General features: G+C 29.9%; 3 protein-coding genes across 3 annotated transcripts; 1 reads left to right on the top strand and 2 right to left on the bottom strand.

The window, feature by feature from the left end:
* Nucleotides 1-3,122: 3,122 nt before the first annotated feature.
* LOC116106224 lies at nucleotides 3,123-6,628 on the bottom strand. The gene is made up of 4 exons (XM_031392571.1): nucleotides 6,464-6,628; nucleotides 6,286-6,339; nucleotides 5,098-5,149; nucleotides 3,123-3,520 (listed from the first exon to the last, which is right to left on the bottom strand). Exons 1-4 carry the CDS (start codon nucleotides 6,556-6,558, stop codon nucleotides 3,311-3,313), a joined length of 411 nt encoding a protein of 136 aa, XP_031248431.1. The 5' UTR covers nucleotides 6,559-6,628; the 3' UTR covers nucleotides 3,123-3,310.
* Nucleotides 6,629-6,966: 338 nt separating this feature from the next.
* LOC116106137 (protein PARTING DANCERS) lies at nucleotides 6,967-12,522 on the top strand. Its single transcript, XM_031392485.1, has 8 exons — nucleotides 6,967-7,024; nucleotides 10,617-10,741; nucleotides 10,819-10,907; nucleotides 11,006-11,101; nucleotides 11,192-11,286; nucleotides 11,359-11,399; nucleotides 11,482-11,565; nucleotides 12,368-12,522. The coding sequence occupies exons 1-8, from the start codon at nucleotides 6,967-6,969 to the stop codon at nucleotides 12,515-12,517; spliced, it is 738 nt and encodes a 245-aa protein (XP_031248345.1). The 3' UTR covers nucleotides 12,518-12,522.
* Nucleotides 12,523-12,906: 384 nt separating this feature from the next.
* Nucleotides 12,907-16,244, bottom strand: LOC116106225 (probable protein phosphatase 2C 2). The gene is made up of 5 exons (XM_031392572.1): nucleotides 15,437-16,244; nucleotides 14,911-15,084; nucleotides 14,225-14,395; nucleotides 13,951-14,130; nucleotides 12,907-13,517 (listed from the first exon to the last, which is right to left on the bottom strand). Exons 1-5 carry the CDS (start codon nucleotides 16,106-16,108, stop codon nucleotides 13,362-13,364), a joined length of 1,353 nt encoding a protein of 450 aa, XP_031248432.1. The 5' UTR covers nucleotides 16,109-16,244; the 3' UTR covers nucleotides 12,907-13,361.
* Nucleotides 16,245-23,624: the final 7,380 nt, after the last annotated feature.

The raw sequence follows: 23,624 nt of genomic DNA, 5'->3' as shown, positions 1-23,624 counted from the left end.
TTTTTAACAAATGTTGTGAAACATAGGGTAATACATTGAAATTAATAATTTTGATTTAGAAATTTAACCAAAATTTGGGATTAGAGATTGGCCAAGTGAAAGTAATAAATGCTATTTTGCTGCTGTAATTAATTAAATCCTTTAAAAATTTTATATTAAGATAAATAAATGGTTACATATTCCAATATTGTTCCAAGTCGAAATTTAAAATTAAGCGATCATGACCCAAAATTATGTTTTCTCTAAATGACTCTTCAAACCTCAAACTATTATAAAGAGTTTATTCACAAAAATAAGAGTCTAAAATACTCTGTATCTTTAAAATATAAATTAAAGAGTAAATTTGATTTTCTGTATTTAAAAAGTCAAATTTCACTCTATATCCTAGTTTTAATTAATAAACTATAAATTCTTATGTATTTTATTTATTAATTATCTCTCCATTAGGTCTCTTTCCTAAAAATAAAAAACATCTTCATTAAATTTAAAGAGTCTATTAGATTTGAATAAAAATTATGTTTTTATCTCTGTTTTAAAACTCGAACCAAACCGACCAGTCTGACCAATTCGATTGGGAGCCGTCTTTTACTTCGGTCTGTGTTTACATAAAACTGGGAATGTTAATAAACCCGTTTTGAACCGGTAATAGATGATAAAACAGTATAAAACCGTCGAACCGGCTCGAGGCTTAAAACGGTTCGTCTAATTCAAAAAAAATCATATTTCTAAACTAATTTTAGCACCGTTTCATTATCTTCCATTTTCATCTTCAACTGTAAAGAAGAAGTAAAGGGAGGGGAAGGGAAGGGAAGGAAGAAGAAAAAGAAGAGAAGACATGAGAAAGAGTAAGGAAGAAAATTAGAAGAAAGAAAAGAGGAGATGAAGAGAAAGAGAAGGAAGAAGAAAGTGAAGAAAAATTACGGTAGAGGAAGAAGAAAGAGACGAAGAAGAAGGAGGAAGAAGAAAGAGAGAGAGAAGAAAGAGGAAGAAGAAAGAAGAAGAAAGTGACGGGGAGTGATGGGGGAGAGAGAGAGAGAGAAAAGGAAAAAGAAAAAAATTGATGGAAAGTGATGGCGTGACAAGGAGAGAGAGAAAAGTGGAAGATGGAAGTGATAGGAAGAGAGAAAAAATAATTAATAATAAAACTTGAGGGTGTATTTACTTTATTTTAAACGCACACAAAGGTTTATACGTAACTTTTAGAGATGTATTTGTTAATTTTCAAAATTATAATAATTAATAGAATTATTTAAAGATGAGACTATTACATATCGATCAGACCAACCGTTCCAATCGGTTGGACGGGTTAACCCACAAACCAACCCTTTAACCGGGTCAACGAACGATCCAATTTTTAAAACCATAATTTTTATATTTAAAAATTAATGAATATGTTTTTTATTTATATACTCTTCAAAATAAAGAGCACCCTTAAAAATGCTCACAAGCTCTTCAAATGAGCCCTCGTAGAATTTTCAATAAGGATGGTGATTTTTTAGTAAGAATGAGATAATCCNGATAAGAAAATTGGTGATTTCGTTACTTGGAAAATGACGGAGTTTTTGTGCTACAGGGCTTTGGTTGTGCCACGTTGCTATTGGGGATATCGACTTTTGTGAGGTTTGATTGGTTTCGTAATTTTGAGAAATTAATTTATGATTTAGTTATGAAATTATTCCTTGGTGAAAGAAATATTTTTGATAAATTTTTATGAGATTATTCAAGTAAGAAGATAGATTTTTTTAACAAATGTTGTGAAACATAGGGTAATACATTGAAATTAATAATTTTGATTTAGAAATTTAACCAAAATTTGGGATTAGAGATTGGCTAAGTGAAAGTAATAAATGCTATTTTGTTGCTTTAATTAATTAAATCCTTTAAAAATTTTATACTAAGATAAATAAATGGTTAGATATTCAAATATTGTTACAAGTCAAAATATAAAATTAAGGATTATGACCCAAAATTATGTTTTTAGAGCATTTTTAAAGAACTTTTTATATGATTTAAACTTTTTATTTTAAAGAGTTTATTTATAGAAACAAGAGTCAATCTGACTATTTATTCTTTAAATATAAATTAAAGAGTGAGTTTAACTCTCCACATTAAAAAAGTCAAATTTCACTCTCTATCCTAATTTTAAATAATAAATTACAAATTTCTGTGCATTTTATTTATGATTTATCTCTTCTACTAAGTTTCTTTTTTTGAAACACATATTCTCTTTCCTAAAATTTAAAAAGTCTATTAGATTTGAAAAAAAAAATTGTTTTTTATATTTAAAAATCAATAAAGATATTCTTTATTTATATGAAAAATGCTTTTTAAAATAAAGAACAACTTTAATGCTCTTAACTAATTTTATTGACAACACAATTTAATAAATTTTAATATAATGGTACAATCCAAAACCTCTCTTCAACAAATTGCTTATCATATCATTTCATCACTCTTGTGCCCTTGAATTGACAGGCTTGAGTTATCTCTAATTCTCTTAATTTGTCTCTAAAAGTTGGGCATCGAAATGGATTTTTACATGATTTAGAATTATGCAAACCATAGTTACTTAACCAAACTTATCCATAACTTCTCATGTTATTCTTATTATAAAGAAACGATAAGTAGAATATTTATTCTATTTGCAAATAAGAAGATCTGACATTTATCAATTACCCAAAATACTAACTCGTGAAGTGATAATATTTACCTTTCATTAAAGCGACCCGACCCTCTCAACATGGGATCACAGCAAATCGAAATAATCCCCTTTTAAGATTTTTGTAAAGGAAATCAACCCCTAACCTCCCAGGATATTATAAAAGCAATGTTGGGAACCAACCGAAATTCCCTTTTTCACTTGGAAATTTCAAACTCACAATGCAATCCAGATTGAGCATTAAAACAGATGAGATATCTTGCATAAACTTGTACCAGTGTTTACTCATAAACTGCAAAAATGAATTTAAACTTATACACAAACTCTTCAAATGAGCCCTTGTAGAACTTTCAATAAGGATGGTGATTTTTTAGTAAGAATGAGATAATCCGCATACAATGGCTTATACTTTCCGCTACTAAACTCACACTGCTTTATAGAATCAAAGAATATATTATGAAAATGATAATCGCAATACTAATAAATTTAATAATTACCAGCATCAAGAGCTATTCTAGCAAGTCCATCGCAAGGTATACCTTCCGGTGTTTCAGCTCATAAAAATCCATTTACATGCCTACATATACCTGCAACACTGATTGCCGTTTATAAGTAAAAATACAGGGCAGATGTTCATGCTTAATCCTTTTGTCATTCTCTGTTGCCGATATGCAGATGTGAAGAGTAAATAATAGAATCTGAAGTAGAATTTCCTTTGACGGTAAGACAGTTGAATTCTGGTTTCTGAACAAAAGATGAGATGTTGTGAATCCAACCATTGAAACTAGCCTTCAGCGACTGAGGAGAGAGGAGCTCTGGCCTCTCATAAACTTCAACAGCAGAGCTTGCTGCAAGGTTGATCTGCAGAAATTGCAGTTAAAGACACATAAATAAAAAAATATATAATATTTTTCATCATCAGTCGTGCAAATCATTTAAATGTTGTATCTGTAGGTGATATCCATCAGTGTTGTTAGAGAACATTATTTATGTGAAGATGCATTAAATTACTGCTTACGAAATTAAGCTTTGGAAGCATATGGAAACAAGAAAAGCAACAAGAAAACAAGTATGCTGAATGCAAAGCACTTGCAGAATGGTTAAATGCCAAATTCATAAACACAAGGGTAGGAAATGAAAATGCAAAGGACTACATCACAAGAAGGAAAGATATGCACAGCGTTAATTCATGTCAACCATATAGTTATAACTACATATCTAGGCATGAACATGAAGTATCTTCAGAGAAAAGGGACAGGAGAACAGTTTATGTGGACAGAGGACTAAATGGATTGATAGTGGAAATGGTCACCATTATGATTTTATCCTTTTACCTTACCCACATGGCAAGCATACTAGACAGGATGGTTATACAGAGACTCTGTAACTTTACATTCACTTTCAAGTGGGTATTTGGCTAGAACTGGTCATAGGAAATCAAAGACCTGCTTAATTAAAAGAACAACAGCAGGAACAAAGAAAACGGAAAGAGAGAGGAAATGAAAGGAAGAAATAAAGCTCATTCATAAATGACAACAATGTATGACGAAATACAAACCTTCAAACTTTGTGAGAAGATAGAAAACCATTTATAGATCAACTGAATATGTGCATTTATGTTTTAAGACACAGACAATGTTTAAGGTCAAAGAACAAAAAATGTTGACCACACTTAATATTTGGTTTTAATTTTCCAAAAGCATCAGCTGCTTGATCCAAGTCCAACTGTGGACTTAAAAGCTAAATCCAATAGTATAAACATAATTTTAAATATATTTAAAAAAAAAAAATTCCAAACAGAGATGGAAAAAACTGTCAAAATGAATCAGAACATATGTTTTAAAATAGGTCAATACACCATATCTGCAACATTAGAGTAATCACGACAATGTCCAACAACTCCTCAGTATCATTATCAAGAGATCTAAACTATTTTAAATGCGTGCAAAGTCATGGAAGATGTAAAGTTTGAACAAAAAGATGCTAACTACAGGAGGTAGCGCCTAGTAAATTCTTTCTAGATAGCTTTAACTGGGGCATTAATTTCTTATAGACTAATCTAACATCATAAAATTCATGGCCAAAATTGATATTCAGAGAACTCTCAAGTATAACTACCACAACATGCATACAAATCTTATCAAAACAAACAATTAATCTAAGAAAAAAAGCAAGGAAATTTAACAAAGAACTTTTTGGTGAATAAACCACAAAAAAGTCCAATCAGGACCTACAAGGTACCCTCTTTAAATAAAAAAAAAAAAAAAACTTCTCTTCACCCATTTAATAATTGACAACTTATAGAAGTCAAGCTCATCCCATGTGAAAATTAAAAACAGCACAGTACAAAGTTAATAGAATGTTATAAACCAAATAAAATATAAAATTAGAAAAAGGAAGAATAAAGAATGAATTCTAACTAAGAAAAATCATCATACCGAGTCTGAAGCCGTTTTTAAGACAGCTTTTGCGATAGGCAATATGCAAAACCTTTTCAAAAGTAAGAGAAATAAACATTCATTAGTGAGTGAATATTTAGGCACTAAAAGTTATAAAAAGAAAAATTAGCTACACTATACTAAAATCACAGTAACAGCGTTAGAAAAATGTCTAGTTGATGACATAGAAAAGTGATGCTAATAGCATAAGATGTTGCTAATAACATTAGATTCAGCTAATAACAAAATGTAAAATTGAAAGAAAGGCAATTAACTTCAGTCAGTTTCATAAGCAACCAAAAAAAAAACAACCTTCTTGTAGTATTACTACTCTTAATAACCATATTGATGGTGTCGCTGAACAGTTGACTTCTATGAAATTCTCTTTCCAGTCTTTCAGGCTATGAAACCAAGCGACAGGTCAGTAACCCAGGTAAGGTTACAAATGTTGGAAGATCAGATTGCATGTAACAAGTGTTGAAACATCTAACTGTATTCAATTTGCAATGTGCACTAGCCACTCAATAGCATGGAAAAAGTAACATTGTGCGTTAATAAAGTGAATTTATGTTACAATTCATATTCCATAATTAATTGGAAGTTGAATATTACAAGCATGACATTACTATTACTAAAACTCATTTAACTCATTCATGTTGCCTGATCAAATCCAGGCCTATACGTATCTCCACTACTGGGATTTTACATGCCACTTTCATACTACAATCCTTGAAAACAGCACTAAAAGCCCACATGTTCTAACTTAATTTAAAAATTAAACCCTAAATCATCCTAAAGTATTGATTCGGTAATGTGCAATGGCCAGTCAATAACGTGAAAACACTAACATTGTGCACTGATATAGCAACTATATGTTACAATTCATATACCATTATCAACTGGAAAATATTTCAATTCTTACATTAAAATTAATAAATCTCATTGAACTGGTAACGTTACCGGATTAAAACCAGGACTAAACCTATCTCCATTACAGGGATATCATTATTTTAAAATGCCTGTTCATAATACAACCCTTAAAAATAACACTAAAAACCCACATGTTCTAACTTCTTTTACAAACTATAAAAATATAAATCTACTAAATTTCTCAACTTTTCTCTTCGATTCTCAGCAAACAAACAGCAGGGTTTAAAGAGAAAATCAACAAAAGAAAAGAAAACTCACATTCCTCGGCCTCCAGCGAGAGCTTCTTCAGATGGGTCCTTCCATTCATCAAACCTACAAAATCAGATTATTCGAAAATAAAAATAAAAAATTAACCCCATTTTGTGTAATGTATATTTATATAAGTATACAATGAAATTGAGATATAGAGAGAGTGAAAGAAGGAAAAGATATTTACACCCAACCGTAGCGGCGGTCGAACAAAAGTCGTTTAGAAGATGATTGAGAAGGGGCAGAGACGCCTTTAGAGGCTTTGGAGTTTGCTGAATCCATTTCTATTGTCTTCTTCCTTCAGAATTTTGAGTCTGTTTTAACGAAGCGAAGTAACGAGAAATAACGGAGAAGAAGAAAGAGATAACAAAAAAAAAAAGAGAGAGAGGGAAAGAGATTTTCAGTTTATGGGCCTTGGAAGGCCCATAAACAAAAAAAAATATTGGCCTCGTGTAAGTACAAAATATTAAAAATGGTTTAAAAATTGCGTTACTTTCATCCGTCCTTGAAATATAGTTGAGACTTGAGGAGCGTTAAGACTCCAGTATCAACAATTTTCAAAATTATTAAAAATTTCTTAAAGTTACTAAATTTTTTTTTAAAATATATTAAAACGAATATCTATAAACGAAAAAAAATCTTCAATAAGAAAGATTAGATAGTTGAGCCTAATTATGGTTCAAATTTATTATGCCTGAAAAAGTAGAGCTGACGCAGAGTCCTGTCAGCACAGGCGATCAGAGCTTAGGTAAGTCATACAGTCATTTAGACGCAGCCATGTCGCACGCTGACACAAGCGGCATGCTTCTGCTAGTGTAGTGGGTATGGCCCAGACTGGTGAAAGGCTGAAGATGGTCCACGTGTTTAATCCCTGCACATGTTGCGTAAATCACTCGAGCAGATGAGCAACGGGACACAAAGAATGATTTGCACGGCAATCTGACCCACTCGCAGATTTAATAATCATTACCTTAACTCATCCCACTATAAATGGAGGGTTCCTCTCCCATTTGTGGGATTAACTAATTTTTCTCTGGAATATCACATATATATACTCTCTCTCTTGTAATCTCTTGTAAGTTTAGGGTTTAGAATTTAGGGTTTAAGGTATAAACCCTAAACCCTAATCTCTTGTAAGTCAGCTCGCTGAATGCGACCTGATCTCATATATTAATACAATACCAGTGGACGTAGGATTTGCTTATTTAAGCATCTGAACCACTTTAAACATTGCTCCCCATCCTTTATTCAGTTCAATACTTCCATACACGTGTGTCTTCTAAGTCAGCTCAACATTTCCCACGTGCGATTAGTTTGGGTCAAAATCAAGCATCAACAAAATTAAATATTCATATATAGTGAGACATCTCTATAGTGATATTCTATATATGAATAACTTTCATATAGTTATAAAAAAAATTAGTCATAATTTAGATCAATTATAAATGAAAATAAACTTCATTTTGTGATAAGTTATAATTTTTTATAGGTCATGTCTTAAGGAACTTGTCTTCACATAGTAATAATTATCTCTATATTGGAAAAAATATATTACATGTTATATTAAAGATTTAAGATAAAATAAAATATTTATCTAAAATTGTTTGGGACAATAACTTATGCTTTAGAGTTTTTATCACATCTTTGAACTTGCGGATACGTAATAACTCTCGGGCATGGACACCTTCTTGTTGAAGTCAAAATATTATCAAGTATGTTTATAGCTTACTAGAATGAAACTTTTTTGTATTTCGGTATTATCATTCTCAGGATTATCTATTTCATCTTCTTATCTAATTTAGCAATATTGGTTTCTTCTTCAGTTAAAGCATATATGATTTGTTGTTCATTTGAATGATTAAAGAAGACATTAATATTCATTTGATTAATGTAGTAAAGTTGTCGAATCTGATCACTCAATTCTGCAATGACTTTTTTATTCTCCTCATCAACTTCATTTGTAACTTGCAATTCATTGATATCAACGGTCCTAATTTTGCAGTGCTTAAAACAATTGGTAATTGTCTGTGACTTTATATCAATTGACCTTATAGTAACTACATTTACAATTTCATCAATGACACTTATCTTTGTTGGTTTCAAGACATGATCTTCTATCTATTTTAAAAGTACACGATTAAAGCGTTGACGATAATAACCTTTGAAATTTCTAATGATGCCTCCATCACACGACTTGATTTTGGAAGTATTATTTGGTGGTAGGAACAAAGCAGTTGTGCGATGAAGTGGGGGACATTCTCCTTTTTGCCATGTGCAGTAAAACGGGCCAATGTAGATCTTTGAACTTGCACCAAGAATAACTAAGTCAAAACAATAATTTTGTAACTATATCACTATTAAGTTATAATCTATACTTGTTTGATTCTACTATTAGTTTTATTATACCATTATGACTATAAAAAGATTTTATTGTACTTATTTTTAGTTGATACTATAGGAAACATAATATAAAATTAAAAAATTTAATAGAATTTGCACTTAGAAAATGGATTTATAAAACACTATTGGTTAAAAATAGTTCTACTATCTTAATATGGCAAAGCTTATTCTATTTGCGTAAAAAATATGTTCTCAATACCCATTTTTTAATATTTTTTATGCATTAATATTTAAATTTATTTAGTTTTTTTTTTTTAAATTATAAATTTTTTCGTTTAATATTTCTCTTTTATACTATCTTGCCAATCAAAAGATTATTTAAAGTGAATTGATAATTGATGTAATTTTTATGCATCAATTCTCACATTGTCTTATCATCGGATATAAAAAGAATTTTGAAAAAAAAAAAAAAAAAAAAAGGTTATTCTTTTTTCATTTTTTCCCCTTTTTAGCATTTTTATTATTTCATTTTGTTAAAAATATTTTGGACAAAAGTTATCAACACGGTCTTAAATTTTAAAAATCAAATTCATTTTTTATTTAAGAAAAAAAAACTTTGTTTTAGGTATTCTGTAAATACATAAACTTTAGGGCTTTGAGTTTTGCAGCACTACTATTTAAGTTGAGTTGAAACTAGAAGTCCCGCTTCACTTTCAAAATATCTCTCACTCTCAACAATTTTCATTAATTCTTTGAAAATGGCGCATCAAAAATCAAGCTAAGCGATCCAACGCCAGAACACATCACATTTCGCAAACTCAGGTTTAATTCTTTTGATTAGCTCCGTGATTGTTTGGTTTCCGAGAAAACGTATGTAATTTTATTTTCTCGGCAGCCAAACAAGAAATACAAGAAATTCGATTTCATTATTTTTATATTTTCATTAGTCTGAAAACGCAGAATAAAGAAATCAAAATTAGTTTCGAAGCTTCTCGTAAACGGATTTTTTTTTTAATTTTTCTTTTTGTTTGAAGAAACAACAAATTGAATAGTTTTTTTTTTCGAAAGAGAATGTGGTTATCTATTGATCTTTTTGTCTGAGAATCTCAAGAAAAGAAGAAATGATTAAGCGAAGAGATTAAGTGTTCGTTTTAAATACTTCAAATTTTAATTTTTTAGATTTCATTTTAGGTAAAAAAAGTTGATTTTTTTTTTTTTTTTAATACTTCATTATTTTAATTTTCAGAAAGAGGTTTTGAGTGCTTTCACATAGAGTACTCTATTTCGAAAGTGATTTCTAGTAAGTACTCTTTGGAAAGTGCTTTTGTAGAAAGTACTTTATTCAAAAGTACTCAAAGAATGTTTTCTACACAAACATAGGAAGGAAAAATTTATAAAGGTACTAGATAGCTGTTAATTGGTTACTAGATAGTATTGAAGTTACAGTTAAGGTTGATTTGATACCGCAATGCGAACAAGGATGTGAAAACTTTGAGCTCTGCTCTGTCTTTATTTCGTTATTTAGTCTTTCTCTGTGTGTATCTTTAAATATGAATTTGTTTCATTGATATAAGTTGACCTGCATAACAGAAAATTTCTTTTGTAAGGTTTACTCACAAGTTGCTTTAAGAATTCCAAAAGAAAACTTTTTTATATTCATTCAGCTTCTTGCTACATGTGTATGAGACACTAATAGAGATATGCTTTAAATGTTTGTCGGTAGACTTCACTGAGTTGAACTAAGTTATGTCTCTGATACCTTAGGGTGTGTATTTTATACAATGTCAATCTCATGTTCTGTGTTTGATTTCTTCATTCAAACTGTGAAAGACGAAAACATTGATATCATTTGTATAAAGTTATATTTACATCATTGGGGATGGATTATTTGGATGCTGATAATAGCAGGCTACACTAAATACTTGTTCAAAAATCTTTACTTGTTACATGTATGTCTTCCTGAAATGATGGTTTCAGTCAGTAGTATTTTGTGTTTGAAGGTGGTGCTGGAGTTTGTATGATGAGCAGCACATGGAGAGATGAACAACACCCATCATTCATCAATTTTATCTCTTCCTTCCTCAGTGCAAATTCTTTCCGCCTTAATTTTGTTCGAATAGCTCCTGTAATTACCTTCTCATTTTCCGTATGCATTTTGTTTTTAATTCATTTATCACTCAATTCTAGAGATTTTTTCTATAGGACTTAATTTTTAACTGTGGAGGTTTATCAATCTCATTCATCTTTGCAACAAACTGGAATTGCGACAATATTGAGCCAGTCTTTAGCAGGTAGTCTAGGACTTTTCCCTATTCAAGTTGTTTGCTATTTCATATAAGTTTGGTCAGGTGGAAATGCAATTAGCCCTTATTTGATCAGACTTTTGTAGAGTGAAGAAACTGAAGGAGCAGTTTGCTCATCTCTATGTTGTTGTCAGTCTCCCAACTAGAGACCAAAATGATTCTTTTGTTCGCTCTTACTTCAAGTGAGTTACCTGAACACAATGTTCAAGCTTATCTCTCTGTATTCTGATTCTTATTCTAAAATCCTGAATACCTATCTGCATTTAATGAAGATATAGTTTGGAACTTGGTAGACCAACATTTGTGCCAGTTCAAGACATAGAGATGGGATTTGAAAAGATTGTTAAAATAGCTCACTCTCGTGGAGGTATAGTCTTACTCTGTGAAGCTCGCTTCAGTTTCCATTCAGGTAGCTTATTGTATACCCGGTATTCTGCAGCATGCAAGCAGCGAGATGCCATATCAAAAATGAAGACTGAGGTTGGTGGAAGTTATTCACTTACTTGAACGTCTATTCTAGATTATTCATTAAATTCTTTTGTTCCTTCTATTGCATGTGAAGAGACGGCAATCAGTGCAGGGAATGGACATTTTCCTTGGAGTGGTCACATCCATACCATCTATAGATTATCATGATGCAAATGCGGTAATTTACTTTATTTTAATTCAAGCAACCTGTTCAATGCCTTCTTCCCATTTCAGTATTAGAAATCTTTTTGTTCTCCGCAAATGTGAGTTTGATCTAACTTTATAGAGTTACGTCATAAACTGTTGGTTATTTTGGTCATAATATGATGTTTACCACTGTTTGCTGCCATCTATTCTTATTTATAACCTGATAATATGCTGTTTCTTATTAATAACAAAATGTTGTAGAAAAACAAGTAAATTTTCAAAATTTCTTGAATTTAGTTAGTTTTAGAGCAAAATTTTTGACTTAATCCATCCCAGTGGGCAATATGAAAAATTAATAAAGAATGATATATTCATGATACAACTTCAAATATAATTTGCTTTCACTTACACAGGTTCTAAAATTTAGAAGCTCAGTCCAATTTCAAACAATTTGAAGCCTTTTTTTGTCTTGACTTGACATTCATTTCATTTTACAGTTCTGAATTTAGATACGATTAAGTAATAAATTATTGGTTTCTGTGAGCATTCTGAGTTCATATACATGCATGGAGGAGGTTTTCTGGACACAAAGTCACAAACATGTAATCAATGAACCATAATTGTTCATAAAGTTCGTATTTTACAAGCATTCTGATAAGTCGAATCTTGCATTGCACAATATCCAGTTCGACAATGGATATTGTCAACAATACTGCGAATTTTAAATCAATCAATAGCTTGTAAAATTTTGGCAGTGTAGCTATATTTTGTGACCATACTCAAAGATGAATTCCTGTTCAAAATGATAACGCCTTCTCATTCTTCTCTTTCAGCTTAATCAAGCTATTGGTTCAATTGAAGCAATTGCTAAAGCATCAAAGGAATACATTCTAGAGAACACAGACCTATCAGCAGACAAGGCTGAAATGATAGTCAGGTTCTTCAGAGATCCAAAGTTTTATCTCAATCCGAAAATCAATTAATGCTTCTCAAACATTTATTATCTCTCATGATTTTTTAGCAGTTTTTGTTGCTAGTTTAGCCTGATATGTGCTGCGAGGATTATAGTGACATGATTGCAGGTTGTTTGATTAAATACTTCCTTTGGAATGTATGTAGATAGAAAGAGGCATTAGATTTAGAATTTAGAATTTCTATATAAAACGTAGGTAAAAGTGTTCTAAATGCTCGTATTATATATGCTTTCAATGATGTCAAAACAAAATCATTCTCAACTATGTTTGGAATTTCACAGTATTAATGATATTTCAGACTGGAAATTCAAGATTTGACTTTGGAGAGGTACAGGATATTAGTCTTTTTCTTTTATATATATTTTTTAGAATTCAGACTATAAGAAAATGAGGTCCATTACACAAGTCTTAAGTCTAAGAACATCCATTAATACAACTCTTTTACTTCAGATACTTACAATATGTCCCAGAAGATGATCATGAATTAAAAGTTGTCCTAGCATTGGTGATTCGTACTTAGCTGAACATGTTATATTCATTAACAGTAAATAAAGCTCTGTCGACAAGAAAGTAATTAGAGTAGAACTCTGATCGATAACAAATCAATGCAGGATAAGTTGGTACAAATAAAGCTCTGTCAAGCAATAAATTTAGCATGATTTGAAAATTTTGTACAAGAATTGATTTCCTTCTACACCTCCACAGAAAACAAAAATTAGCCCACTGGAAAAAATCTTCTGAAATCTGATATACTAACCTCCTAATTTATCATGCAAAATTGTTTCAATTCTTTGGCGCAAATTTATTCACCCGTAATCTTCCTTCGCTTAAAATTCTCATGAATCTCTGCCAATTAAGGACAGTTCGTCACAAACTTTTGAAGATTGATTACCATGACTGTAATATCATCCATGTTGCCTCTGCTAGAAGATATCTCGATAAGCTTTTTGCAAGACTCTAATGAGTTATTGTCTCTTGAAACCACATCTACTGCCTCCTGTTCATTTACCTGATTAATTCACACAAAATTCATCAACTTGTGCTCTTAAATATATCATAGATAAATTTAGGAAACCAAAAGTCTTAAGCACAGTGTTTACATTTTTTTTTTCTTTTTTTTTTTTTTCAAATTTGATATCTTAGCTTCTAGTGCTTTAGTTTTAGGTAAACTTCATTCACTTTCGTTAGGCAAACACCTTTTTTATTAGTGAAATGTCTGATAAATTTTGTGAAACTTTGAGAGAGATCTTTGACAATTTGAAGGAAGGTTACGAAGTTTTTTTGATATTTTTTTAAAACCGTTAAGAATTTGTCAAAATTTTAGCCAAATCTCGAGAGAATTTTGGTGTTTTTTTATTTTTTAATTTGGTTTTGATGTTTTATTTTTAATTATGTTTACAACTTTTTTGTGTAAATAATTACATATAAGCAATTCAGCATACCTTATCCCACAATCCATCAGAAGCCATAATCAAGAACTCACAATCTGAAGTCAATGGAAGACTTCTAATTTCTGGTTCAGAAATGATCCATTGTTTCAAATGCAAATCTCCAATAGATCTAGAAACGGCAAGTGTACCTTGAACTCTCCAAACTCCATTACAATTATGCACAAAACCACCCTGCAATATATGTTAAAACTTAATAAGTATTGCAATTGATACAAAAACAATCCAATTCTATTGACAAAAAAAATTTACAGATTGAAGAACTAACTGCATTCTCAATTCGAAGTCGTTCATCTTCCCGGTTTAGACGATGATCCATTGTCAAAGAATTAGCTATTCCTTTCCTACTCAAAACTACTCTACAATCACCAGCATTTGCTACATGTAACTCACCATTCTTCAATAGCACACTAGCTGTACAAGCTCCGCTACTAACTCCCTGTAAGTGAAATAAGATCCCATATGAATACACAAAATAAACGTTTTTTTTTTTAATGAATATTACACAAAGTCAGACTGTGAAATTTATCTGTCTCCCCTAAGTTTTCAGTTTTTTATTAAACTTCATGAAACTTCAGTATTTTGCTGATTTTAATTTTAAAAATGTATCTGTCAATTTTGAAAGTAGTGGGATCGCTGTTACGTAGTGAACCAGCAAGGTCAATTAAATGTTCGACTCATAATATTTTACAAAGAGTAATACTGTATCAAGAAAAACTGAAAAACAAAACGCACATTCAAGACAATGCATATGCCAAAAAAACTTGTTTATGTATGTTATATGTAATAGAAAATTTACTCATATATTAACCAAAATTGATAAGAATATTGAGTATTGAATTAAGCAACAATGTGAATGCTTGTTGAAAACGGTGTAATTAATTAATCTTGTTAAAGACCAAGTCAATTTTTGTACACGCTTTTCAAAAGAGTGTTGAACTTTTCAAAGTTTACCTTACTAAGAAACTCTGTGTCTGTGATCTGGTAACCTTTCCGAATTGCATCTTCTAATTGTAAATTTTTTTCCCCATCATTTCCCAGCTCTTTCACTATGTTTCTTCCTAAATTTTCAGCCACGTAATCTGCCGCGGCTCGGCCGCCATGCCCATCAATTACAGCGAAAAATGCCTGGTGAAACCATATAGGTAATATTGTTATTCCAAACAAAACAAAAAGTATGTAAAGGAAAGAATTCAAACTACTAGTACTTGAATATTAAGTTAGATTATCTAATGCTTAGGTTAAAGAAAATTTTTAGCACCAAAATCGTAGAAAGTATAAGAATTTTACTGTATTGGGTACATTTAAAATGATATTCATGCATCAAAACTTACATTATGCACCGATTTTTGCCCTTTATAAGACTCTTGGACACCAAGAAATTAGAGTTTGAAACGTGATATACCTAGTTTTAGTTGCATCCAAAGTAGTCAGATTCTTATTGTAAAGACTATAGAGAGATTATTGTAAGTTAAATTACCTGTTTAGGATCTCCAAGAATATCAACCATGACTCCATATCCATCTTCCATAACCTCTCTTCTTCCTTTCTTACTAGCCAAAGTGAAATCTTTTCCTTCAACCTCAAACTCTTTCCTTTCCAACTTGTTATTCCTCTCTATTTCACTCTTCAATCCCAAGTTTGCACAATTCTCAGGCACAACAAGCCTCGCCGGCCTCTTCCTCAACCTTATCGCTCCTTTTCCACTACTTGCAGAAGCAGCAACTGACCCCTCACTCATAATAATAATAATTTCTTGCACAACTTTCCCATCTAAAACACAGGAATTTTCTTGAGGGTTTTTGTCATGAAAATTCTGCTGAGAATTTTTGTCATCATGCAAAGTTTGTGTAGCTTCTTCAGAAAGTATAATATTATGATTCTCTTGCCGGATTTCTGAATCCAAAGAAACCAAAGAGCCAGCTGCTCCTTGTTGGAGAAAAAGCTGGCCGACCCAGGAAAGAGGATGAAGAGAAGGAGAAGAAAGAGGAGAGTTAAGGCTTAGAGAGGCCATGGCTATGGCCTTTCTGAGACCACGGAATAAGTAAATAACAAGAGAAACAATGGAGAAACCCCATAGAAATTCATGCAAATCTAGCATACTTTTGACAAAATTGTTTTGTTTGTGTGATGCAGTACTACTTTTCAGCATGACTATATATAAAAGGTGTGATTCATACAACAAAAAAAATTTAAGTTAAATATTCGATAAAAGAGTTTTCAAAAGGTAGAAGAAAAAAGTGTTGTGTTGAGAGAGAAGAACAATGTTTTGGTGATGAGAAATGAAGTTAATATTGTAACATAACGTGTCAAAGGGGACGATTAAGGCAGGCTATTTATTTCGCTGCATTGAACTGTGCAGAAGACTTGTATGTTACTAAAATATGCATTACACCACATATCATCTAGACCCAGGCGGTTCGAGTCAACATCATTCGACACCTCTATTATTAATATGCTGTGTTAATTTAATTTACTTTTGTTTTTTTTTTTTTGATGTTTTTGATGACTAGGGGTGTTCGGACTACATTACACGCATCTTAGCTAATCCCTTAGGATTCTAGAATTATCGACTGGATAAGAATACTGATGACTACCCCTATTAGTAAGTAGCAATTAAAGAGGGACTCGAATTTAGGACCTCTTGAGAAATACATCCAAGAGTCTCTATCGAACCACTCGATCACCCAGAGATAATTAATTTAATTTTTGACTATTAAAGAATTTTTAGTAATACCATTTGCCCATTAGATTTTTAAAATAGTAACTTACCCTTTGGGAGTTGATTGTATTAAGAAAAATTAAAAGGGGCCAAAGTGATGTTTTTCCAAAATATTAAGTATTAACCGTGATATTTAATTAAATTTGACAAATTCAAAGGCAAGTGGAAGGGGTCTGATATGACAAATTCTCACCCAAATCTGGTAAATATTTACCTAAGCAGGAAATTAACAATTAATTGACTTGGTTAACAATGTTATGTTATGAGATTAAGTAATTTTTTAATTAATATTATTAGTAGATTTTTGGAGTTTTAGTTTGTCAGCCTGGATCCTTTCATTTGCTTAATACATCAATTATTATTCCATTTTTGACCAAATCTTCTGCGTGCTGCCTTTGTAAAGTTGTCTTTTTATATAGTATTTTGAGTTTTGACTCTAATTTAGCAGGCTACAACTAATGATTCACCATTTTTGAGATTAAATTAAAGCTTAGTATGCATCAACCTTACATTTTAATTCATATTTTGACACCTAATTTCATAGGATTATCCAAGGATGCACATTAAAAGAATGATTCTTATTGTTAATATATTTTTAAAAGATTAAAAATACTATAAGAATAATATTATATATATAATCGATCTTTGATCTGAACTATTTTAGTTTTTTATGAAGTGTGTACCAATGATCAACGGTTAATTATTGGTTTTAAAAAATACAAAATCAATATTTATATAAAAAAAATTTGATCAAGTTGTGAAAATAGTGTAAATTATCAATAAGCTCCTTATATAGATTATGTAATAGTTGATGCATTCATTTCTATACTTATTTATAATTTTTTTCCATAAGTTTAACATTATCTAATGTATTTAATTTGGGTAGGTGTATCATTTATATGCCCAAAATAAAATATTAATTACAATATATATTAAAGATTTCTCATGTTTTTATTCTTTATTTTTTTCCTTGTAAAATGACTTTCATGTTTTATTTACATGCTTTTATTATCTATGTTGATTCTTAAAAAAAGAAAACAAACACGTTTTCATTGTTTTCATTTTCAAATATTACTTTTAAAATATGTTAATGAAATAGTTTTTTAATTTTAAAAATAAAAAAATCAAACTTCTTATTTTAGAAATTATTTAAAAAAACTAAATAATAAACACCACCCAAATTTTTATCTATCGAATGTCAATGAACTTGCTTTATAACCAACCCAACGAAGTTCATTATTAACACTATTTAATTTTGTCAAAACCCAAACTTACACAAAATTTCAATATTATAAGTGGGCTTAAGTTAAATGGGCCCAAAATTTTGTATGAATCTCTTTCTATACTCATTTGATGTATCTAATTCAATGGGTCAAACCTTTCCTAATACATAAATTTTTAGCCATTTATTCATTTTTCTTTTCATATATTTTAAAAATTATAAAGTTGGCATTAAAAACAATTTCTTTCAATTATACTCAGGTCAATTTGATTGTATTGGATCAATTGCAAAGAATTAGTTAAAATTTATATGAATAATTTGTGTTAAATATCATAAAGTTTGTTAGTGGCGTCATGGATGTTTTGATGAATTAAAAACATAAAGATAATTAATTAAGAATTATTGATGACAGTTGATATTGGGGCCAATGATTATAACTTTAATTACATTATTTAAGTAGAAAAGTAAATAAATAGACTAGGTATAAGTTATATGTTAATACTTAAATTTTCAATTTTTTAAGCTGCCTACAAGTACAATTTGATAATGACAATGAGAAACTAGTTGTCTTGTGTTAGGAGTTTTTAATAATCTGTAATGAAAGTGAGGTTACGTTATTTAATTAAAAATTCACTTTGAATTTGAATGGGCATTTTCATGCATTCTAAAATCAGAGTAGAAGTGTTCCACATTCTATGTTGAATGATGCTTTTCACATTTACATAAATTAAACTTAATTAGAGATTTATATATTCATGTCTTATTCATGTTGAAGCATATACTCGAGGGTGAATTCATAACATACTTCCATTATAAATAAAGAAGATAAACAAGATTTGGTGATTCAAGATTAATTTTGTATTGTGTCTGTTAAATTATATAAGAATTTGTGAACCCAAAAATTAAAAGAAGAATAAAAATTTAAAATTGATAAATATAGACTGTTAATACAATAAAAACTTTATAAATATAGATAAATGATGTGATATAAATTTATAATACAAAGTCGGTTTATTTAGATGTGTAGCGTGAAGAATTCGAGTCAATATTTTTTATATAATTTTCATAAATAGTAAATTACAACCAATTAATTACTGCTTTCAAGATGTTTGACATTCAACTTTAAAAGGGCATGGAACAGCTTGGTCTTATTTATGTAAATTTGAAAGGGAGGCAAATCAATTTTGATTGAATTGTGTAGTATGAGACAGAACAAGAAAATTTCAATTTGATTAATTCATCTTATGAGACTTTGGAATAATATTTCGAAGGTTACAAAAATGAAAACATTGATTTTGGAAAACTACTTATACTATGCATTATAATATATTAAATTTAAAATTTTATTACTTTTAGCGATTGTGGTTGTGAAAGTCACACAAACTATTATAGTTCTAGGTATATTTTAAGAGTAAACGACATTTTCTCACCCAAGGTTTGGTGAATCTAAAGTTTCCATCCATGGTTTCATAAATTTCAGATTTCTACCCTTAAATTTATAGAAAACCGTTTAATCTAACAGTTAAAAGAGTAAAATAGTCATTTCAAAATAACCTTTCACTTCTTAAATTCACCCCACTGAAAAATTTCAAAACAACTCTTCACCAAATTCACCCCACCAGCAATTTCAGGTCATTCTGGCCTGTTCTCGGCGCAGTCGACCCCTCCTGACACCACAACTACAATCCTCTTAACCCTCACATCAAAACCTTTAACCTCCCCAATTGATTGAACCCCCCAATCGTCGGTCACCGCTCTTAGTTTCAATCACGAGTTTTATCCAAATTCCAATAGGTCTCGGCACTGGAAACCACCCCCGACACCACCAATAGAATCATCGGCTTCCCCTACCAAAAACCCCAACATCGCCAATTGCAATTGCCCGTGGATTGCATCCGCTTCTCCCTTAGGTTTTCACATGTTGTTGTGCCTTTCCAGCCAAATTCTGACACCTCGCCAAGGTGCACTCGAGTGGAAAAGTTAGGGGTTTTGGTTAGGAGGATAAGGGGATGCTGATGGTGTTGTCGGGGAGGTCCAATGGTGCCAGAATTATGCCGGATTTTTGGCTTGGCAGGGATCTCCTGTGGGGGTTATTTGAGAGAAATTTGAGATGTAGAGGTTATTTTAAGAGAAAACTAACTGTGTTAATTTAAAAGTGAGAATCTGGAATTTATGAAACCATGGGTGGAAACTGCAGATTCGCCAAACCTTGGGTGGGAATACGTTGTTTACTCATTTTAAAATAGAATTAAGATATCAAAAGTTTGAAAGTGGACAGAAAAATTTGGCATTTACTTTTGTATTTAATCTTTATTTTATAAGGACTAACATTCATGCAAATATTAGTACACAGTAGGCATCACATGCTTCATGGTTAGGTAGATTAAACAATTGCCTAAAATCCTATTTACTTAAAAATTCACTTGATATTCTTAATCAGGGCGATCAAAAAAATACAAAATTCTATATAGAATATAAAATAAATAAATAAATCACATTACATTACATTACATCACGTTAAATAATCTCTCCATTAATTAACTCCTTTACAACCTAGAATATATAAACCACATGTACAAAATAAAATGTTTGGTGGTGGAATCCACGTAATTTTCATATGGCCACCCATAATGTTAACATGTCCATCTAAAATCGAATACCACAATTGATTTTATTAGTGTAAGATGAATGTATCTCAACCTTTTGCAGTTGTTATAAACTCTTTATCATAATTTAATAAAATAATATTTTGTGAATTATTTATGTCTTATTAATGTAACATTCAATATTTCAATTAATATTATAATTTAGTTCTTATTAATGAAATATAATATAAGACATGATGTTACATTAAAAGAACCTAATTTATTCGCTTTATGACATAAGGAGAAAATAAAAATGATCGATGGTCACATTTTCATAAATCATGTTATAATATCCACACAAAAAAAATCCAATAACACAACTTTATTCTATGCGAAGATTTCTTTATGAAGATTACGGATGTGAAAGTGTTCATCGACATGGTGAATGAATCGTTCTTCACTTCAACAAAATTATTTAAACACAAAAATTATTATATTTACTAGTGTTAATATCCTCCAATATCCTAAAAAAAATAATATCATATCAATAAGATCAAATTATATAACTTGTTGTGAATAAGAATGAATTGATCTACTACCATAATTGTTCGATTATTGGTTCGAAATGAAAAAGGCATATTTTTTTAAACTATGACAATGTTTAAAATTGATTCATGATATGAACTAAAAATAAATCATATCAATTTCATGAAATTGGATCATAGCATTTTGTGATGTCCCTAAGAATTTCAGGAATAATTGTGACATTTATATAGGAATACATTTTATTTCAACTTATAAGACTTTGGAAAAATATTTAGAAAAATGAAACCATTGATTTTGAAAAATTGCTTATATTATGAATGACAACATTGGTTAAAACTTAAAATTAATTAGACATTTATAAATTAAAAATTGTATAGCATTTTAATTGTATTACTTTATAAATGTAAATTGTGATTGTGAATGGTTATTTACTTCTATATAAAATGAAATAGGGTAAATATGAAAGTGAACAGAAAAATTTGACATTTACTCTAGATAAATCATGGGTAAAGATACCACCAGTGGATTGAAGGTATGTATAATCCCTTAGTTCGCCTTTTTCCGCCTCTTTAATATAAATAGATAATAAAAATAATTGGGGGTGGAATCGACATAATTTTCATATGTTCATTATGTTATAATATCTATAGAAAACCCAATAGCACAATTTTGTTCTATATTGAGATTTCTTTATGAAAATTTCGGGTTTGAAAATAGATAGAGGAATGAATCATCCTACACTTGCAACAATAATATTTGAATATAATTTTTTTTTTTTTTTTGAGATTTACTAATATTATATCCTCCAATATCCTAAAAAAACAATATCATACAATAAGATCAAAATATATATTCATCGAGTATGGGAAAGAAAGAGGTAGTATCAGTCTTCAATTATTTGACTGAAATGAAAAGACATTCTTTTGAAGCTATAAAAATGGTGAAATTGATTGACCAAAATCGTTCAATTTCATGAAAATGATTGTGGTGAATCCATGCATTTTTTTCACATTTCATCTAACATGTTGTCAGTCCCTCGAAATTTCATAATAATTGCTTTCGTATAAGCTTGAAATTTATCCAAGAATATATTATGTTAATTATCATCTTTAGATTATTATCTATGAAATATAATTGTATATTCTCAAAACATCTTTGCATTCTATCTAATTATTATAATACAATATTATAATTATATAATATAAATTATGGAGATGACTTGTTTTTAATTTTTTTAAGAACAAAATATTTTGTGAATCGCAATCACTCTCTTTTGATTTATGGGTTTTATTATCATTTGATTGACTTTCATCTAAAAGATTTTTTCAGCTTATTCTATGTAAAATTTACTAGAGATGAAACACTGTTAATTATTGTGCAGAGCTACCAACCGTCTTACTATGAAAAGATAATAAGACGATCGATCTAATAAAAACGTTGCTACTCATTCATTGTTGATATATCAAAATCTTGAACAACATACATATATAGAGAAAAAAAATATGAAATAGGGTAACCTTTTCCTTATTGGTACATTATTCGATTGGTAAAGAAAAAAAAAAAAAAAAAATGATAGATACCAAGTAAAACTTATTTAATGGTTCAAAATAAGAGTAAGATAAAGGATACCATAACTATAAATTTACATGAATAAATGTTCATTTGTTGTGCAACTGAACATAGAGTTACCTACCCTCTTACTAAAAAAAGATAATATGACGATCCATCAAATAAAACATTGATAACTCGTTCATCCTTGATATATTAAAATCTTGAATATATATATAGAAAACAATTATGACACAGGGTAACCTTTCACCCACCATTGGATTCGTAAAAAGATGATAAAACCTATGTGTTTTAAATAGCGTGAGATGACGTAAATACCCTAAATGTACATTTTCACATGGAAAAATATTCAATTTACTAGTACAAAAAATTGGTAAGTGAGAATTGTCCTTAATTTATAATTTAATAATATTCATAAGAGACAAGTGACATGTGACAAACAATATGCTGCATGCGTATCCTCCAAGTGTTTGGTATCTTTCAGAGGTGGACCTACAAATATTTATTTTTATTTTATCTTCACTGTTTAGACGGACAAGAGTCTCTTCGCAGTGCGGACAGGCCAATTCCCTTTTGGTCTTTTTCTTTCACTTTTGTTTAGCTCTTTAGTTTTATGACTACCCTAATCAAATTATTTAATATTTTTTGAATTAATTTCACCAAATTATAAATTTATATAAATTTTTTGATTCATGTAGAAAAAACCCCTAAAATTTGAAAATCCCTGTAAATTTGTCATAAAAATGAAACTGAATCCAAATATGTTTGTGAAAAGGAAAATGTTATACCCAAGTTCAAATTTGGTTCTCCATTTTAGAAACAACCATTTTTTAGAACTTACAATATCATTTTCGTAATTAGTGGACTAATCTCCTCAATAATATTTTTATTATTAAAATTCTAAATAAGTTTAATAATTTCTTTACTCTATTGAATAAAAAGATTTTGTTATAAATATTAAAAAAAAGGTTTAAAATTTTTATTTTTATTATTAGTAGGTTTTTAGGTGATTAATTTACAAGGA

This window comes from Pistacia vera, unplaced genomic scaffold, assembly GCF_008641045.1.
Source record: "Pistacia vera cultivar Batoury unplaced genomic scaffold, PisVer_v2 Contig51, whole genome shotgun sequence".
Classification (NCBI taxonomy): Eukaryota; Viridiplantae; Streptophyta; class Magnoliopsida; order Sapindales; family Anacardiaceae; genus Pistacia; species Pistacia vera.
This window is presented reverse-complemented; position numbering and strand designations above follow the sequence as displayed.